At 47.9% G+C, this 16,276-nt stretch overlaps 1 protein-coding gene across 3 annotated transcripts in view; it reads left to right on the top strand.

Annotated features, from left to right (window-relative positions):
* Positions 1-16,276, top strand: part of PBX1 (PBX homeobox 1) — a 155,094-nt gene that overhangs the window by 124,511 nt on the left and 14,307 nt on the right. For all 3 annotated transcript variants that reach the window (XM_054164953.1, XM_009901925.2, XM_054164952.1), the window contains exons 3-6: positions 3,172-3,416; positions 6,857-7,047; positions 7,955-8,090; positions 11,650-11,809. In XM_054164953.1, the coding sequence (XP_054020928.1) occupies positions 3,172-3,416; positions 6,857-7,047; positions 7,955-8,090; positions 11,650-11,809 (732 nt within the window). The remainder of the gene's footprint in view (positions 1-3,171; positions 3,417-6,856; positions 7,048-7,954; positions 8,091-11,649; positions 11,810-16,276) is intronic.

Genomic DNA, 16,276 nt, shown 5'->3' with positions numbered 1-16,276 from the left:
AGATATATATATATAAATGGATTGGGAGGCAATGGGGGACCTCGGTGAGGGCTGAGCACCCTCTAGTGGCATTCACCACCGCTCTGGGGGCTGCCAAGCCAGCAGGAATGCAGCCAAGGACAGAAAGTCTTGCATGAATTTTCCTCCCCCCCCCCTCACCCTGGCTGCCAGTCACTATCTTTCTTTTTGTTCTTCCCTTCTCCCCCACCCCCCATCTCTTTAACCGGGATCAGCACATGATGGGGCCTGGGAATGCCAGGGCAGACATGCTGGGGATGCAGCTGGACCGCCAAGGATCGCTATGCTTTTGATTTGGTGGGAAAGCCACAGCGAGTTGGGTGCTGCCTGTGTCAGCCCACCCTGACCCCCCAGCTGGCAGAGCAGGAACCATGTCCTATCACAGGGTGCATTTGTGAGGGTGAAAGCTGCCCAGCACCCCAGGCGTCCTGGCGGGAGGTACATTGGATCTGGGCTCAGTGATGGGAAGATTAAAAAGGTGCTTTTAAATAATCATTTTGTCTTCTCCTCGGCTGAGCACAGCCTTTGAGGGATAAATAGACAGCCTCAGTTCTGCTTAGCCACATTGGCCTTTCAATTTGTTTACTCCCCAGCCACGTTCCAAGCAGGTAGCCAAGTTCAGGCCATCCCTATATGGTCCCAGCTGGGTTTGGGTCTCTGCTGCAGGGATGAATGTCCATCCGTGGGGTGCTCTGGATGTGCGGCACAGCCGGTGGGTGCCGGTCCCAGTGTGCTGCACAGCAATAAAGCTCAGGGGTTATGCAGTGCTTTTCATCAGGAAACAGCTCTCTAAACATCAACTAATTAATCACTCGTGCCTACCTGTCAGGTCAATGATTCCTGAGATTTTTAATCTAAAAATATTTTCCCTTTTGAAATCCAGATGCCCCTGTTTTGGCAACTCCACGTTTTGATTTGTTTATTTGGGGACTTCTGATTTATTTTATGTAGTGTGGGTTGGTGGTTGTTGGTTTTTCTTTCACCTGTGTTGCTTTGCATTTGGGCTTTTGATGTGCTTTAATTTAGTGCTGTTTTTTCTGTGCTGGAAGAATAGTGAGAGGATCTTGCCTTTTTTTTCTCCCCCTATAAAGTTTGTCTCTCACATTCTAGCACCTCTCCCCTTCCTTCTTGTTAAGGATTTTGACTACATTTGCCTCCTGCTTCAGTTTATAGACTGCATGCCCTAAACCATTTTCTTGATGGAATCTGAAACCCTTGGATCTATTCACCGGTGAAGCACATGGCTGGGTGCCAGCAGTGCCATGGGAAGCCTCCCCCAGCTGGGGGGAGATGCTGATCCTGTCTCCTCAGGGCTCAGCAACTGGCACCCAGCTCCAAATTTGACACCATGCCCCTATCCCTCCATACAGAAATGATCCTTTCCAGTGTGGAATTGTTTATTCCTACCTCCTCTTATTGGCAAATTTACTGTTGTTGAGCTTTTTTTCTAGCTTTCCTTTTTCCCTGACCTTCCCACCTTTGTGGGCAGTGGATGTTTTAATCACAAAAATGTCAATAAATGCTAGAGTCTGGAAAATAATATTTTCAGTAGAGTTTGAGGCTTTAAACAGAACAGTTTTTTTTAGTGTTAGCCAAGTCTCTCAACAGGGTCTTTTACTTGTGTTTTACGCTGATAGTAGCTCAGCTTAGGGTTGAGGAGGATTATGCTTAATATATGGCTTTTTGCTTCTTATTTCCAACTGATTTTAGACTTTTTAATGATGAGGAGAATCTTTTGCTCTCGTTTGCACTGCAGATTTAGGGGGTCAAATTCATCTGGAGTGTAAGCAGACATGGTTCTGTTAAAATCCATGCAGCGTTGGCCAGCTCTGGATGTGCACCAGTGCGTGCTGCGGGGGAGTGCTGAGGGTGTTTACAAAGTGCTTTGAGCATCCCATCCAGAGATGGGGAAATGCTTTTAATTCCTCTTAGGATATGCCTTTTTTGTTCACTCATCAAGGATTTATTTATTTTGCAGCTGCATACACCTGTGCATGGGTGCATGTGGAAATCTCAGGTTATATTTAGAATCACAGAATCAATAAGGTTGGAAAAGACCTCAAAGATCATCAAGCCCAACCTGTCACCCAAGACCTCATGACTACTAAACCATGGCACCAAGTGCCACGTCCAATCCCCTCTTGAACACCTCCAGGGACGGTGACTCCATCACCTCCCTGGGCAGCACATTCCAATAGCTGACAATTCTCTCTGTGAAGAACTTTCTGTGGTCAAACACAGACTGTGGGGGGATGCACCTTTGTCCTTCAGGCCTGTGAGATCCTGAGCAGTTGAGGTGCTCCCATTTTGTTTTTTCCAAGGAAAGCCCTTGCAGAGGAAGGACTTTTACTTAAAACAAGAGTTGAGGTGGGGAGTACAAAGCAGGGGGTGGGAGGGAAGAAATTGTCTCCTCAGTCACTCTGGGAGGATTAATTTATTGCTGCCTCTTTTCTTGGTGTGGTTTAGATTTCACTGGAATGCCCAAGTTCCAAAACAGAAGGCATTTTCCAAAGAATTAAATTCATCTTACGCATTTTTCCACTTCTTCTTCCACACTGGGGCTGAAAGCATGGCCTTGCAAGGCCACTCCACCTGCATTTAACGATGGGGAAACTGAGCCACAGTCAGCCCTGGGCGCTCTCTGTCTTCCTCTGCCATCTGGGGCTGATGGCTGATGCAAATGGTGTGGGATCAGGACATAAACAACATGTTGGGTGGCATTAGAGAACCCTAGGGTGACCTGAGGTCTGGGCTAGAGACCTCCAACTTTCCATCCCATACTTGAGTCAGGCAGCAAGAATTGATACGTTTCTTGTTTCTGTGATTGGTGTTGCTAGCAGTTGTGCTTCATATTTGAACACCAAGTGTGGTTTTCTGGGTTACCTCTGCTGTAAGCTAAGCTCTCTGATGGTTCTGCCCTACTTCTTCCCTGATGGAATCTGGTGTGCCCCCCTCACTGCTGCTGGGCTGAAGAGCCGTGGAGCTGTGCTTGGTGATGAGCACTTGGAGCACCAGGACTCAGACTTGGCTGTATGGGTGCCCATGGGAAAGGAAGAAAAGCTCCGTTAATGGGCACTGAGCCCAGCCCATCCAACTAGGCTGAGCATCCCCTTCCCTGTGCTAAGCCCTCTCTCCCTTTTGTGTCTCCTGCAGTGCTGAGTATCCGGGGAGCACAGGAAGAGGAGCCCACGGACCCCCAGCTGATGCGGTTAGACAACATGCTCCTGGCCGAGGGGGTAGCAGGCCCCGAAAAAGGAGGCGGCTCGGCCGCTGCGGCTGCGGCTGCCGCAGCATCAGGAGGAGCCGGCTCCGACAACTCGGTGGAGCACTCCGACTACAGAGCCAAACTCTCCCAGATCCGACAGATCTACCACACGGAGCTGGAGAAGTACGAGCAGGTAACAGGCTCCTTTGTGGTGGAGGGAAGGGCTGGTAGGGGTGGAATGGTGAGACCAGGTTCTGGAGCAGCCAGGAGAGCCACCATCCATTGCCAGCACTGTGACGTGGATGTGCACAGCCTGGATCGCTACTGACATCTATTGTTAGGAGCACACAGGCAAATGCAAGCTGTTGCTTGCCTTGCAGTGAAACCAGCTCCTTTAGGTGTGGGAGAGTTACAGGGGTTTTTGTACTGGGATGCTGTGCAAGAGTAGGCTCAGCACAGGTTGCCCCTTTGGGTTTCACTTTTCACTCTTTCCCTAATACCTTGCCAAAAAATTGCCCTGAGAAAAGGGAGTCCTCTTCAACATGCTGGCTCAGTGCAGGCATTTTTCCAAACAAGGCTTGAATCAAAATCTTCCCTGAATGTATTTTTCTGCTTGAAGAGTTCTTTTTCCAGAGGAGACAAAACAATAGAACCGTTTTTTCTTGTGGAAAATGATTTGTAGGAGAAAAAAACAAAAGTAAAAGCAAAACTGTGGGTCCTGAATACAGCTATGGGTAACAGCGACAGCTGCATGAAAAGCTTCAAAGGCCAACACTTGAATCCTGTTTCTTCCAGACGTTTCACAGAGCCCTTCTTGCTGCTGTGTGGCTTGCCCTTGTGATGAATGTGATTTCCACCCTGAGGCTGTGGTTTATGGAGTGTGAGCAAGGAAGGATCCCTCTTTTTGGGGGTTCAGGGCAGGCTCAGCAGCCAGAGGCCAAGCAGCATTTTGGATCTCTGGTTTAATGTCATCTCTACCAATGTGATGGGGCTGTGAGCGGCCACTGAGTGCTGGATGAGCCAGCCCAGCCCCCATTTTAACTGGTTAACTGGATGTGTGGTTGGGCTGGGGCATGTCTTACCCCTTCAGGTGCCATGTTGCATCTTCAGACCTACACCTGGTGTAGAACCACCTTAGATGTGTGCCCCTGAGTCAGGGTGGCCAGGCAGAGCTCTAGTTTTGGAGAAGCTGAGTGTGATCACACTGTAAAAGGCCTTTCAGTAGAGGGTTAGAAGAGGAGGGGGTTGACAGGCCCCAGGGAGCAGGCAAGGGGGTAGGTTGGAAAGATGACCTTTGGTGTCTATCCTCAGCTCTCTCTTGCTGTCACTTCCTCAAGGCATGGAGACTGGGTAGTGTGGCACAAGGGAGCCTGAGCTGTCTCGAGTGGGTAGGAGTGGAGAGCATGTCAGGACTTATCTTTCAGCCCCTAGGCTGAAGAGGGAGAGAGACACCCTATGTCCTCTGCCGCTTCAGCCCAAGGAGAGACCCTGTCACAGGCTTCAGGGAAGGACCTTCTGCTCCTTCTTTCCCTTGGTTGAGAGCTTTTATTGTTTGATTTTCTGATTTTGTTTCTGCATCGTTTTTGCTCCTCAAAGGGACATCTAGGTGAGAGAAGCCTTTACCCTAGCCCCATGGGGTCAGGTGGGCTGCATCTTTCCTTCTCATAGCTGAGGACAGGGTTGATTTTGGCACCAATTTAATTTGCAAATGACTGTGTCAGTCTACATCTCCAACATCACCCACAGTCCTGCAAACCCAGGGTTTGGTGTTTCTCAGTCTCCACTTCCCCTCCCTCCAATCCCATTGTTGGTGGCTGAGGTTGCTCAGTGCCTGGCTTCTGACGGCGTCTAGCTGCTGCTGTGACAGCACGGTGCTCACTGGCAATTTTGCCTTTATTGCTCTTTATTTCACGCCAAGAGGAGATGAGCTGAAATTGCTTGGGCATCTAGGAGGCACCTGGCTGAGAGCTCACCCTGGGAGATGGGAGCTGTCTGCTAGAGCTGGTGATGGGCATTTGGAGGGGCTCTGCTAGCCTCAGGGATGTCTTCTTGTTGAGACTGAGCTGTGGATGTGGATTCAGCTTGGAAGAGTGGGAGGCAGTAAGTCAAATCTGTGTTGCTAGTCCACAAAATCAATGTTTTCACTGCTAGCCCCTTTGCCCCCATCATGGGGTACTGGGGGCACTGTCCCTGCAGCAACTGTGTCCCAGGAGCACTGATCAAAGGCTTCTTGAGCCATCAATGTCTGAGTGCTGTTCTCAACCTGGTTTCTGGGGCTTGGTTCTGGGAATTAGGGAATCCTATCATACCTGTAAAGTTCTTATGGGGATGGACAAGAGGACAATGAAGTGGCTTTCATCCAGCCTCAAAATTCCTCTGTCCCCCTTTGACTTTTCTCACTGCCCTGTCCTCACAGCACAGCATGGGGACAGCAGGAGCAGCCAGGCAGTGCTGTGCCAGCAGCAAACTAATTGGAATTATTACCTTCTTGCCCTTAGTTGTCAGGGCTCCTGCCTCACTCAGGCTTTAATTATTATCGTTATTTACTTCTTATCTGATGTGCTAAGAGCACAGAGCAGTGCTGTTGTCTCTGAGGGCTGCACCTGTGAAGCACAAGGGGCTCTGCATGACATGGCATGTGGGGAGCCAGCCAGGAGGAAGGGGCAGCAGGTAAAAAAGGTTCATGGTTGTGGTGGGTTGAAATTTCCCCCCAACGTTAACTTTGCCAGACTAACTCAGATGGAAGCAAATGGAAGCTGTATTTGCAAGCAAAACTACAATCTGCATTGGAATGCAATGAATATCTACAAAATATACAGCATTTACAATGTTTGCAGATATTTACAGTTAACAAACAACACAAAAACCCCCCTGGTCAAGAAGACCAGGGAAGCTGTTCCTCTGCCCCCCCTCCAAAAGGGAGAAAGGAGCAGAGAAAACAAGTAAGTAGCTGTTAGAACTTCACCAAAACAATGCAGCCAGGCTCAGGAAGAAGCAGGGTTAGGATCCTCTGCAAAGCAATGAAGCAATCAGAGAAGCCCCAGAATGTTTTGGTACAAGCAGTCTTGTCTAGAATTATCTTTAGAATAGAATAGAATAAACCAGGTTGGAAGAGACCTTCGAGATCATCGTGTCCAACCTATCATCCAACAGTTTTCCTTTTCACACCCAATAGTGATTTATTTGTATTTTTCTACTTTTCTGCTCAAAATCTGTAACAAATTTTAAAGGGATAGCCTAAAACTACCACAGTGGTCTTCCTCAGATACATCAACAGCTCCTCCAGTCCCATCCAGAAAAACAATGTCTGCGACTTGCATCATGCCTTAAGAAAGACCCATGGCTTCACCTACCCTAGTTCCGTCTATAATGCCTGAGAGCAAAGAAGTTGGCTCCTGCCTTTCTCAATATGTTTGTTAGGAGTCTTTCATGCCTCCCATTTGGTAGATGAGAAAAATGTCTGTCTTCCCCGAGAGCCAGCACACTCTTGCTCTGGGTTTGCCCTAAAGAGCCCCAGCCATTAAGGCCTCCACTTATGTCACCTCTCAGAGCAGCGCTGCCTCTGTACTGTCCTTGACACCACGGAATGACCTGCCGATCCTGGGGTTCCTTTTGCTTTTCTTGCCATTCCAGGCATGCAACGAGTTCACCACCCACGTGATGAACCTGCTGCGTGAGCAGAGCCGGACCCGACCTATCTCACCAAAGGAGATCGAGCGGATGGTGAGCATCATCCACCGCAAGTTCAGCTCCATCCAGATGCAGTTGAAGCAGAGCACGTGTGAAGCTGTCATGATCCTGCGCTCTCGGTTTCTGGATGCACGGTGAGCTCGCCCCACCAAACCTTTCTCTCTATGCACCACGCAGTACTATTCAGGCCTGGGAGAGATGTTTTGAGGTTCTGAAGTGAATTTGGGTCCATCTGAAGGGCTGTGTGTCTTGGTCTTGAGCTGCCAAGGTGATTAAACTTTCTTATCCTGTAGTTGTCTGTGGCTCAGCAGGGGAGGAGACAGCAATTCAGGACATCCAGCTTCTGTCTCAGCAAAGCTTCCAGCTGTACACTGAGAATTTCATATACTGCTTTTACTGTGGCAGAGGGACATTCTGTGGCGTATTCCAACAAACCTCTGTGATGAAAGTGTGCCCTCTGGTTATGGATGGAACCCTAATTCTTCATTCCATCTTGGTCCCTCTAGGTTCCTGTTTCTCTTCTTCCAATTCTGTTGTCCTAGAGTTTTGATTTAGTGTAGAACTATTTCACTCCCCAAGCTGGTAACATGCAGGCTGTGACTTGGGCTGCAGTTTAGGATGAGGAGGAGAGGCAGCTGCACTGAGGGTATGAGGAACGAAGTAGCAAACAGATAATGCCCAGCTGTAAATTGAACAAACTTCCCCAAGGATGAATCCTGCACTGCTTTGTCAGCACAGAGCTTTGCAGAGTTGCAGTGATGTCTATGACCAGGGCAGCCAGGTGCTGGGAGTCACCTTCCCAGGTGGAGAAGCTAGGAAACACAGACTGACTTGCTTTGGAAGGTTCTGAGAGAGAAATCACCTGCAAGGTGCAGATGGGAAGCTTCCTGACCACAAATCTATTGCACTCAATGCTATCAGTAGCAGGGGACAGAGGGAAGGAAGTGGGGCAAGTATCTGAAGTTACATTCCTGTTTCTGGATCCATGACACTGATTCCCTTTCCTTTTCCTTCTATTTCCCTCTCTTTCCTCATGCCAAGGCGAAAGAGACGAAACTTCAACAAGCAGGCTACGGAAATCCTGAATGAGTATTTCTATTCCCATCTCAGCAACCCTTACCCCAGTGAGGAAGCCAAAGAAGAGCTAGCCAAGAAATGTGGCATCACAGTCTCACAGGTGAGAGAGATCAGAAATGCAGCAAAGACAGCTACTGCTAATGGGAAACCTTGGCGTGGTGAAGGACACTCTGGATCTCGGTCAAGTCAGTCATGTCCCAGTGCTGAGCATTTAATTACTAAATGAGTTTAGAACAAGTTAGTGTAAGTAGGTGGGAGAGCAGATGGCAGACTTGCAGACTGAAGCCATGGATGGAAAAGGAGAGTTTGGAAGAAGATTTAGGAGGGACAAAGACTTCATGGAGCAATGGCTGTGTGTGCAGCCAAGGTGTTAACAACGCAGAAATGATGTGAAGTGACCCACAGAGGCAAAGTCTTCTCAAAGAACTAGTGCTGAGCTGGCTTGCAGGACAAGCTCATTTGAGCTGCATGTCCATTCTTCAAGCCAAGGGATTTGAAGGCAGTAGGAAGAATTTGCACAGTTCGCTTGATAAGGTAGAATGGACAAGGTCGTGGTGGAAAGGGTTTGGGTCAGACAGGCTAATAGTTATAGTTTGTGCTCAAGGAGGGTGGGCTTCCTCAGGGTCATTTCTCTCTGTCATTACTCTTGTGCTGCTGAACATGACATCTCCCTGACTTGCTTATCCCTCAAAGAAAGGTGGTCAATAAAGACAAATTGAATTATTTCCATACATTCAAGGCAGCCACGTTCCTGGAGTCTGTTGCTTTGACCTGGGAGCTGCTGGGATTTGTGAGGAGCGCAGTCAGTCCTTGAAGTGTTCAGCTGTACTTTGCTCAGGCCTGCCCTTCTTTATATCCCCTCTCACTGGAGCAAGCTGCATGATTGAAAGCCAATCTATATGGCCTCTGGTAGTCTTGTCCTTGTGTGAGCTTAGTGCTCCCCCTAGGCTCCCATCGCGTTCCCCTTCTTGGGCCACTTGCCAGCCCCAGGCACATGCCTGTTTGTCACTTGAGTAAACTGAAGACAGTGGTAGCATCTGGTGTCCTTGTGAGAGCATGTCTGACTTCAGCAGGAGCAACAGCATCCAAGTGTAGGTGTCGTCACCATGTTGAATGCCTGCTGAGTGACTCTGATTGCGTCCCCTGGGTCAGAAGACCCAAGTGTTGATTCTACACGGAGTCATCCACGAGAAACATCACGTTGGTTTAAGTAAAACTACAGCTGGCCTGATGCTTCCCCTCTCACATTTAATTCATCTGTTCACACTTACAACTTTTCCCTTGCAAAGAGAAAATGCCCAGGAGAAATGCTGCATTTAGGATTGTTTTTTTCATCAGGCTGTTTCAAGGCTGCTTTGTGCAGCAGTCTCCAGGATCTTCCTCCTTTCTTCATCTAAAGGGGGTAGAATCAAACACACATCCAGGACTCTGTTATTGATGAAGCTAAGAGAGAACATGGCACTGTATGAATCTGTTCCAAGTTGTAAGCACAGTTGATCTGAACTCAAAAGGCTGACCAAGGCAGGTTCTTTGCGTCACAGCTTTTAAGATGATCAATTGTGGTGGCCATTTATACTAACTTCTTTCCCTGTGACCCTCAAAGTTCACCCACTGGCCTGCAGCATTTGAAGACAGGAGAGCAGTTGTAGAGAAATGGCCAAGTGAGAAGATCATGAAGGAGCATGTTGTCATTAATGAGAAAGCTCAACCATGAAGTAGAATGGAGCTCCTCACAAGCAGCACCTGCTCCTGATGCCTTTGAAGAGTTCATTCTCAGATCTGTGTTGGGTGCTGCTCAGTTATTGCCCTTTGTCTCTGCAAGTCTGTGCAGGGTATAGTTCCCTTTTCCTGCTCTGCAGCAGCACAGGATTGTACCTGCATTTCAGTAGCTTGTAAATAGGCACATGAAGCCACCTCTGCAGCTTTGTGTGTAGAAATAAGCTGCTGAATGCCCTGGGAGCATTACAAATAGAAAGGAATGAAAACATGGGTTTCAGTTATTAACACCCAAGCTGGAACGGTTTTCCTAAGTTGAGGAAAAAATCATGAGCTTCCCAAGATAAACTTCCAATATTGGTGCTTGGACAGTCCATTTGGAAGAAATAGCAATGATGCACTTGCTCACCAGCAAGCAAAGGGAAATTGTCCTTGCACTTCCACCAAAGAGGATGATCTGCTAGTTCAAGGTGGCAGCACCAAGAAATCCCAGGAGTGCTGAAGTTCTTCTGGGAGAGCTGAAGCATCCTCTGGCATTTGCCTATTCTCTTTTTCCTGATGAGCTTCCTTAAACGAGGTCAGTAGTGGCTGGAAGTTGCCTTCTGCTTAGAGATGAGCATGTGGAAAGACAATCCCCTGATCCTTTGTGCTCAGCATTGTTGAAAAAGCTGAGAGCTGCTTCCCAAACCATTAAGTTGAATATTTCCCGTGTCGTCTCTGAAGTTGTTCAGCGTGACACAGCATCCACAAGTGAAGAGGATTATCATCAGCACTGACTTCGGGAACGCTGAGTTCATGATGGTTCGGGAGGTAGCCTGACATTTTCCCTGGAATGCAGTTCTGCCCAGATGCCACAGCCTGCTTTCCCAGGCTTCAGAGTTACACTGTCACTGTGCTGAAACTCTGACATGCAAACTTTGGGTTGTTTATCCAGACACCCTGCAGGCTTGTCCCAGTGACCTTTCTGTCAAGCATTCATACTACTCATCCCAGGACAGTCTGCAAGGATCACTGCTTGAACCTCTCTTTGGGGCTTCCTGAAGTTCATGCATCATGCTGCTGCGTGCCCAGGGAAGTGGCTTTGCCAGGACTGGCACGAGCAGAGCTGCAGCGTTTCATTTTGCCTTTGGATCTCACCCACCATTTACAGCCACCCCCATGACTTGTGAAGTTCATTGCCCTTCTTTATGTCTTTTGAAATAAATCCACTAGCCCCATTCAGGACAATTCCAGGTGCATAGGTACATCTGGCCCATACTGGTCTCTGGACAGACACAGACATCTCCTGCCTCATTCCAAGTGACAGGCTTGTTTCCTGGGACCAGAGTTCAGTCTTAGGAGCTGCCCTTTGCTCCCTCTCTGGCCTTTTACACTGATTTCACTCGGATCGAAAGCAGAACTTCAGTGGTACCAAGGCAATTTTGTGTGTCAGCCAGGCCTGAATAACTTCCTAAGGTGTTCTCCCTGAAAGCCACACTGCCTTCTCCAAAGGGAGGAGAAGGGGCATCTAGGAATCAGGATGTCTGTCCCTGTCTAAGAGATACTGAGGAGGAGGCAAATACAAAGTTCCCCAAATGACACATGCCTGTTGTTGAGCTGTGCCATTTCAGAGTCATTTCACCTTGTCGGGTGTTTTTTCAATCCATCTGGTATGTTCATGGGATGAGTCCAGTGGTTCCTGTGGAGAATCCCCTTAGAGGACATCCCATCCACAGAGGAACCAAATATATCTGCACAAACCCAGCACTCCCAAGGGAGTCTCATCAGCTTGCTAGGGTTTGGTGTGGCACACACAGGTAGAAGGAGCTTCCTTCCACAGCTGGGAAAACAGAGGGGAGGGGGAAGGAATATGCAGTGCTTAACCTGACCTAATCCACCCTCCTCAGCCTGCCGTGCCGCCTGGAGCCAAGACATTAACGTCTTTGTCTTCTCTTGAACTCTAGGTATCAAACTGGTTTGGAAATAAGAGAATCCGGTACAAGAAGAACATAGGTAAATTCCAAGAGGAAGCCAATATTTATGCTGCCAAAACGGCTGTCACGGCTACCAATGTGTCAGCCCATGGAAGCCAGGCTAACTCACCCTCAACTCCCAATTCAGCTGGTTAGTTTTTATTTTCTTTTTTATTTTGGGTTGTTAGTGTCCGGGTTTTTGTTTGTTTCCCCCTCTCCCTCTAATCTCTCCTCTCTTGTTTTCTAATCTCTCCTCTCTTGTTTTCTAATCTCTCCTCTCTTGTTTTCTAATCTCTCCTCTCTTGTTTTCTAATCTCTCCTCTCTTGTTTTCTCCTTTTGGTTATTTCAGCTTTTATTTTCTAGTTTTGATTGACTCACTTCTGTGGGCTTGAAAAATCAAAAAGAGAGATAGGTTTGGTTTTGGGGATTGTTTTCTAGGGGGGGCAGTGCACTTTATTTTCCTTGCTTATTTCCCCCCATTTTTTTTCTCTCTCTCTTTTTTTTTCCCTTCTTTTCTCTCTTTTCTCTCCCTTTTTTTTTTTTTTCCTTTTCTTTCCTCTTACCCTTCCCTGTTCTGTAATTTTTGTTGGGAAAAATGGTATGATCAGACCTTTTGACTGACAGTGCCACATTGGGGGTTATGTTCATGCATGGTAAACAAAAGCAGCAAACCCAGTCTGAAAACAGATGCTGGTTGGACTTTGGCGGGGGGAGAAAAAATTAATTTAAAAGTCAATTGTATGATGATTTGTATAATGAATGGGGCTGAAAGCATGAGTGGCCCTAGCAGATAAAACCCAGCATTTCTGGGGTGTCCTAACTCATGCCAGGTTGGGGGCTGTGTGGGGCGGATTTGTATCCTTTGGTTCTCTTTCTGTTGTGGTTACCCTTGATTGCTTTACATGACAGTGTCTGGATCACCTGCAAGAGTGTGCTCTGTGTGACTTTTATTTTCCCTTTGTGTCAGAATGGTCCAGGGAACTCCATGAGTCGTTCCCCTTCCTTTTCCCCCTTTCATACCCATCTGCTGTGGTTTCCATTTGTTTATTTTGAGGGTCAAAGGCACAGAGCACTTTTCCCAGATGTCAACTCCTCTGCTTGAGAGCGATGCTTAGTGCATGCGTGGCTCCTGCCTTGGGGATGACCAACCCAAAAGTGATCCCAGGCTGCAGTCAGCTGGTTGTGATGGAAAATTGAGATTTGTTTAAAAGGAGGGGGGAAAAGTGAACTTCATGGGTGCTGTGTACTTCGTTATTCATGCAAATACCTCTGTGCTTGTTTTCTTTTGGGTTGGGTGTTTGGGGGGGGTGGGGCAGGGGCAGGCTGCAAAGAGAGAGTGGAAGTGTGCCACACTTCTGCTTTTGAGCTTGGTGTCTGTTCGTGGTACTCTGTCACAGGGGCATGATCCTTGGTGTTATCAGGTTGGCTGAGAGGAAGGAAACAATAGGGATGAGAGAGGATGGTGGGCAGCAGAAAAAGCTGGGTGTTAAATGGACCAGCAGTGGTACACCATGCAAATAAATGCTGGTTGCTGTCAGGACATGCTTCTGTAGTGAGTGCAACCTATGACAGGTAACAAGGGAAGAACCCCCAGATCTGGTGAATTGGAGTGGAGAGTGGAGAACTGGGGATCAGCTAAGGGGAGAAACAACTAGCATGGATTTCTGGCTGATTTCCCAAACCACCCTCCCAGAAGGAAGGAAAAGGCAGTTCATCACCCATAAGCTAACGGGTCGCCAGCACAGACTGGGGTCCTCATCCGTGGACCTTGCAGGGGCTCCTGTGGTTGCCTTGCACAGAAACAAGTGGTAGAAGGGTTGTGCAATGGAGTGGAGTCCCTCTTTACAGCCCCTCAATTTCCAGGGGATGTATTACTTGCTGGAGGTCTGCCCCTCAGAGCCACCAGGACAAAAGGGTTGCAGGTCAGAAATACTGCTGGGAGGTATTGCCCAGTATTGCTGTGGTGCCTGCTGTGGCTTGGCTGAGGTGCTCAGAGGCCTCAGGTGGATATGGCAGACAATATGCAGGCATTCTGTTGACTCTTTTGGGTGTTTTTTTCCTGCTTTTCTTTCCATTGTTCAAACTGCTGAGGATTTAACTGTGGTTTTAAAAGTGTCATCCTTTCCAAACAGCTCATTCAAAATACCTGGTCAAGTGAGATCTCTTGACATTAACACTCCCCTGTAGAAAAGGCTGGAGGGTAGAACTGCATGTATGGAGGGACATGCCTGCTACCTGTGATGCTGTCCTGCAGCCCACATGAGCTTGCACCAAAGAGACGCAGTTTTTCCTCTTACCATCTTTCTTCAACCATAGTCAAATCCAAAGGTCTGGAATAGCAAGGGAAGAGCTTCAAAATACTTAAATGAGTTTGGAGCTGGCCTGCACTTAGTGGAATAAGTATTTCCCCAGTGCCTGCCCAGTTAAACAGTGTTCCCATGCGAGGCTGTTTCTTCGCCTTCCCCGCCAGCAGGAACTTGGCTCTTTCAAAGACAAATTGGCCAGTACCCTGCAGTAAACAGCTCAGATAGTCCCTGGGTGACACTACACTTTCAAGGAAGGACAAACAGTCTCGTTATTAACGGGTAAGACTTGAGCTCTTGGGCCCTCTTTCTGGCTCACTTGTCTGCACTCGAGAAACACTGACCTCTTTTCATGGGCCTAATGTAGCAGTGGTGCTGAAGCAGCAGTGTGAGGGGAGCTTGGGGGCCATGGAGATCATTCTTCCCCACAACGCAAGGTGTTTCTAACCTGGTCCAGATCCTACCACCCTCCCTGTGCACTGTAGCAGTGGCAGAGTAGTGTGGTGAAGCCTCTCTGTCAACACTGCAGTGGTCTCTGGATCAGCTTGCAGGCAATAGGTTTGGATGGCTTTGTAAGTCCTCTCTTGCGAAGACAGCTAGAAGATCTTCAGGATATTATCTCCATCAGTGGCATCCCAAGTTGAGATCTCCCCAGCTGAACAGTGCAGATGTAGCAGCTCAGTCAAGCATACTCCACACTGTTGGGCAAAGGTATATCCTGAGGACATCTGGAGTTGTCACCTCCTGTGCTTCAGGTTGTCCTGTAGATGCTAGCAGCAAGAAGTACATCTCTACGTGCTAGGTCTGAGAAGGATTTGGAAGATGGTGTCAAGGGTCATGAGTCATCCAGATGTGCTGAAATTCCATGGCACAAATATGGAAGTGGATGAGGAGCTGAAGGACTAAGATGGATGATGCCTACCTTTGCTCTTTTTTCAGATTTGATGGAAATTTATAGGACCTCCTGATTTATATACCCTATAGAGCATGTGGAAAGAAAGAGTAGGCAGAGGACAGGTCATAAGAAAGAAGTGACCAGCACTGTAGTCCCTGGAGGGCCATGATGGTGGAAGAGGAGGTGGAACTGGATGCAGTGGGATCTGGGACAGGAGCTAAATTCATTTCTGCTGTGGCTGCACAGACCCATCTGTTCTCTGCATTGATGCCCATGTTACTGGATATTGGTGAATGGCTACAGTCAGTCAAAGAGATTGGCCACACATTGACAAGGGCAAGGATTGCATCTGTCTAGCCATCTGGCACGTTCAAAGCAGGGTCCCCCATCCTCAGTCACCCAGGCCTGAATGTCAAACACCTTTTCATCCTGAATATGCAGTCGGGCTTTATCAGCCAGATGTTCAAATAAGCTGAGATGTCTGGCTCATTTGGGCTAACAACTCCCCATCCTCTCTTTGATTGCCTGGACAATCTCAGCACAAAAACCACATGGCAAATGAAAGCTGTTTTATGTGGGCAGACCCTTTTGCCAACCAGAGTCCTCAAGGGCCACACACAGGTGATGACATCCAGTGAAATCTTCCATGCAGAGCAGCCAAAATTGTCCTGAACTGTTTTTTAACTGCTCATGCTTTTATTTTGTAAAAATCTTCCTGAAATCTACTGATGGGAGGAATTGTGCTGTTTGGAAATGTTTCATCAAGCACAGACCTAGGTAGTTGTATCTTATCTTCTCAGCCTTCCTCCATTTGTGGTAACCACGGGTCCAGAGCACAGCACTGGAGAGAACCCTGCTTCACCAGAGAGGCTGTTCTGGTCATTGTCTGACTGTCTTGAGTGCTGGTGGATCACCCCAGACTTCTAGACCTACAGTCAAACTCAATGACTTTGTCCAGCTGAGGACAAGTCCATCTAGTTCTTTTATCTTTGGTCATGATAGAAACACAAGGAAAAGTTACAGGGGAGGCAGATTCTGTGCTCTCAGTGCATGTGCTGCTGCTATTGACTTCAACTAGGAGTCTTGTGTATATGAGCAAAGTTAGCTTTAGTGGTTCAGTGGGCTGGACCTCTGTCTTGTTTTATAGTAGGCAGCAGGTGTGGATGGCTTGATTTCAGCTCCAGGGAACACTATGGCTGTATTTGTTTATTTTTGATACCATTAGAAATGTCAGATAATTCAGGGAAGAGAAATTGTTAGAGGTCTTGGAAAACAGTGGGTGGAAGCTGAGACTGTCAGAACATCAGAGAAGCTGAAGGAGCTCTGAAAAGCTGGAGATGTGCTGAAGAAATATCAGTGGTCAAGCTTGGAACATTTTTAAATTGGAGGCAAACTTGAAGTGGGTTTTGCTCATCAGAG

Source organism: Dryobates pubescens, chromosome 11 (genome assembly GCF_014839835.1).
Source record: "Dryobates pubescens isolate bDryPub1 chromosome 11, bDryPub1.pri, whole genome shotgun sequence".
In the NCBI taxonomy this organism is placed as follows: Eukaryota; Metazoa; Chordata; class Aves; order Piciformes; family Picidae; genus Dryobates; species Dryobates pubescens.
The sequence above is the reverse complement of the archived record's forward strand: the minus strand, read 5'-3'. Positions and strand labels throughout refer to the sequence as shown.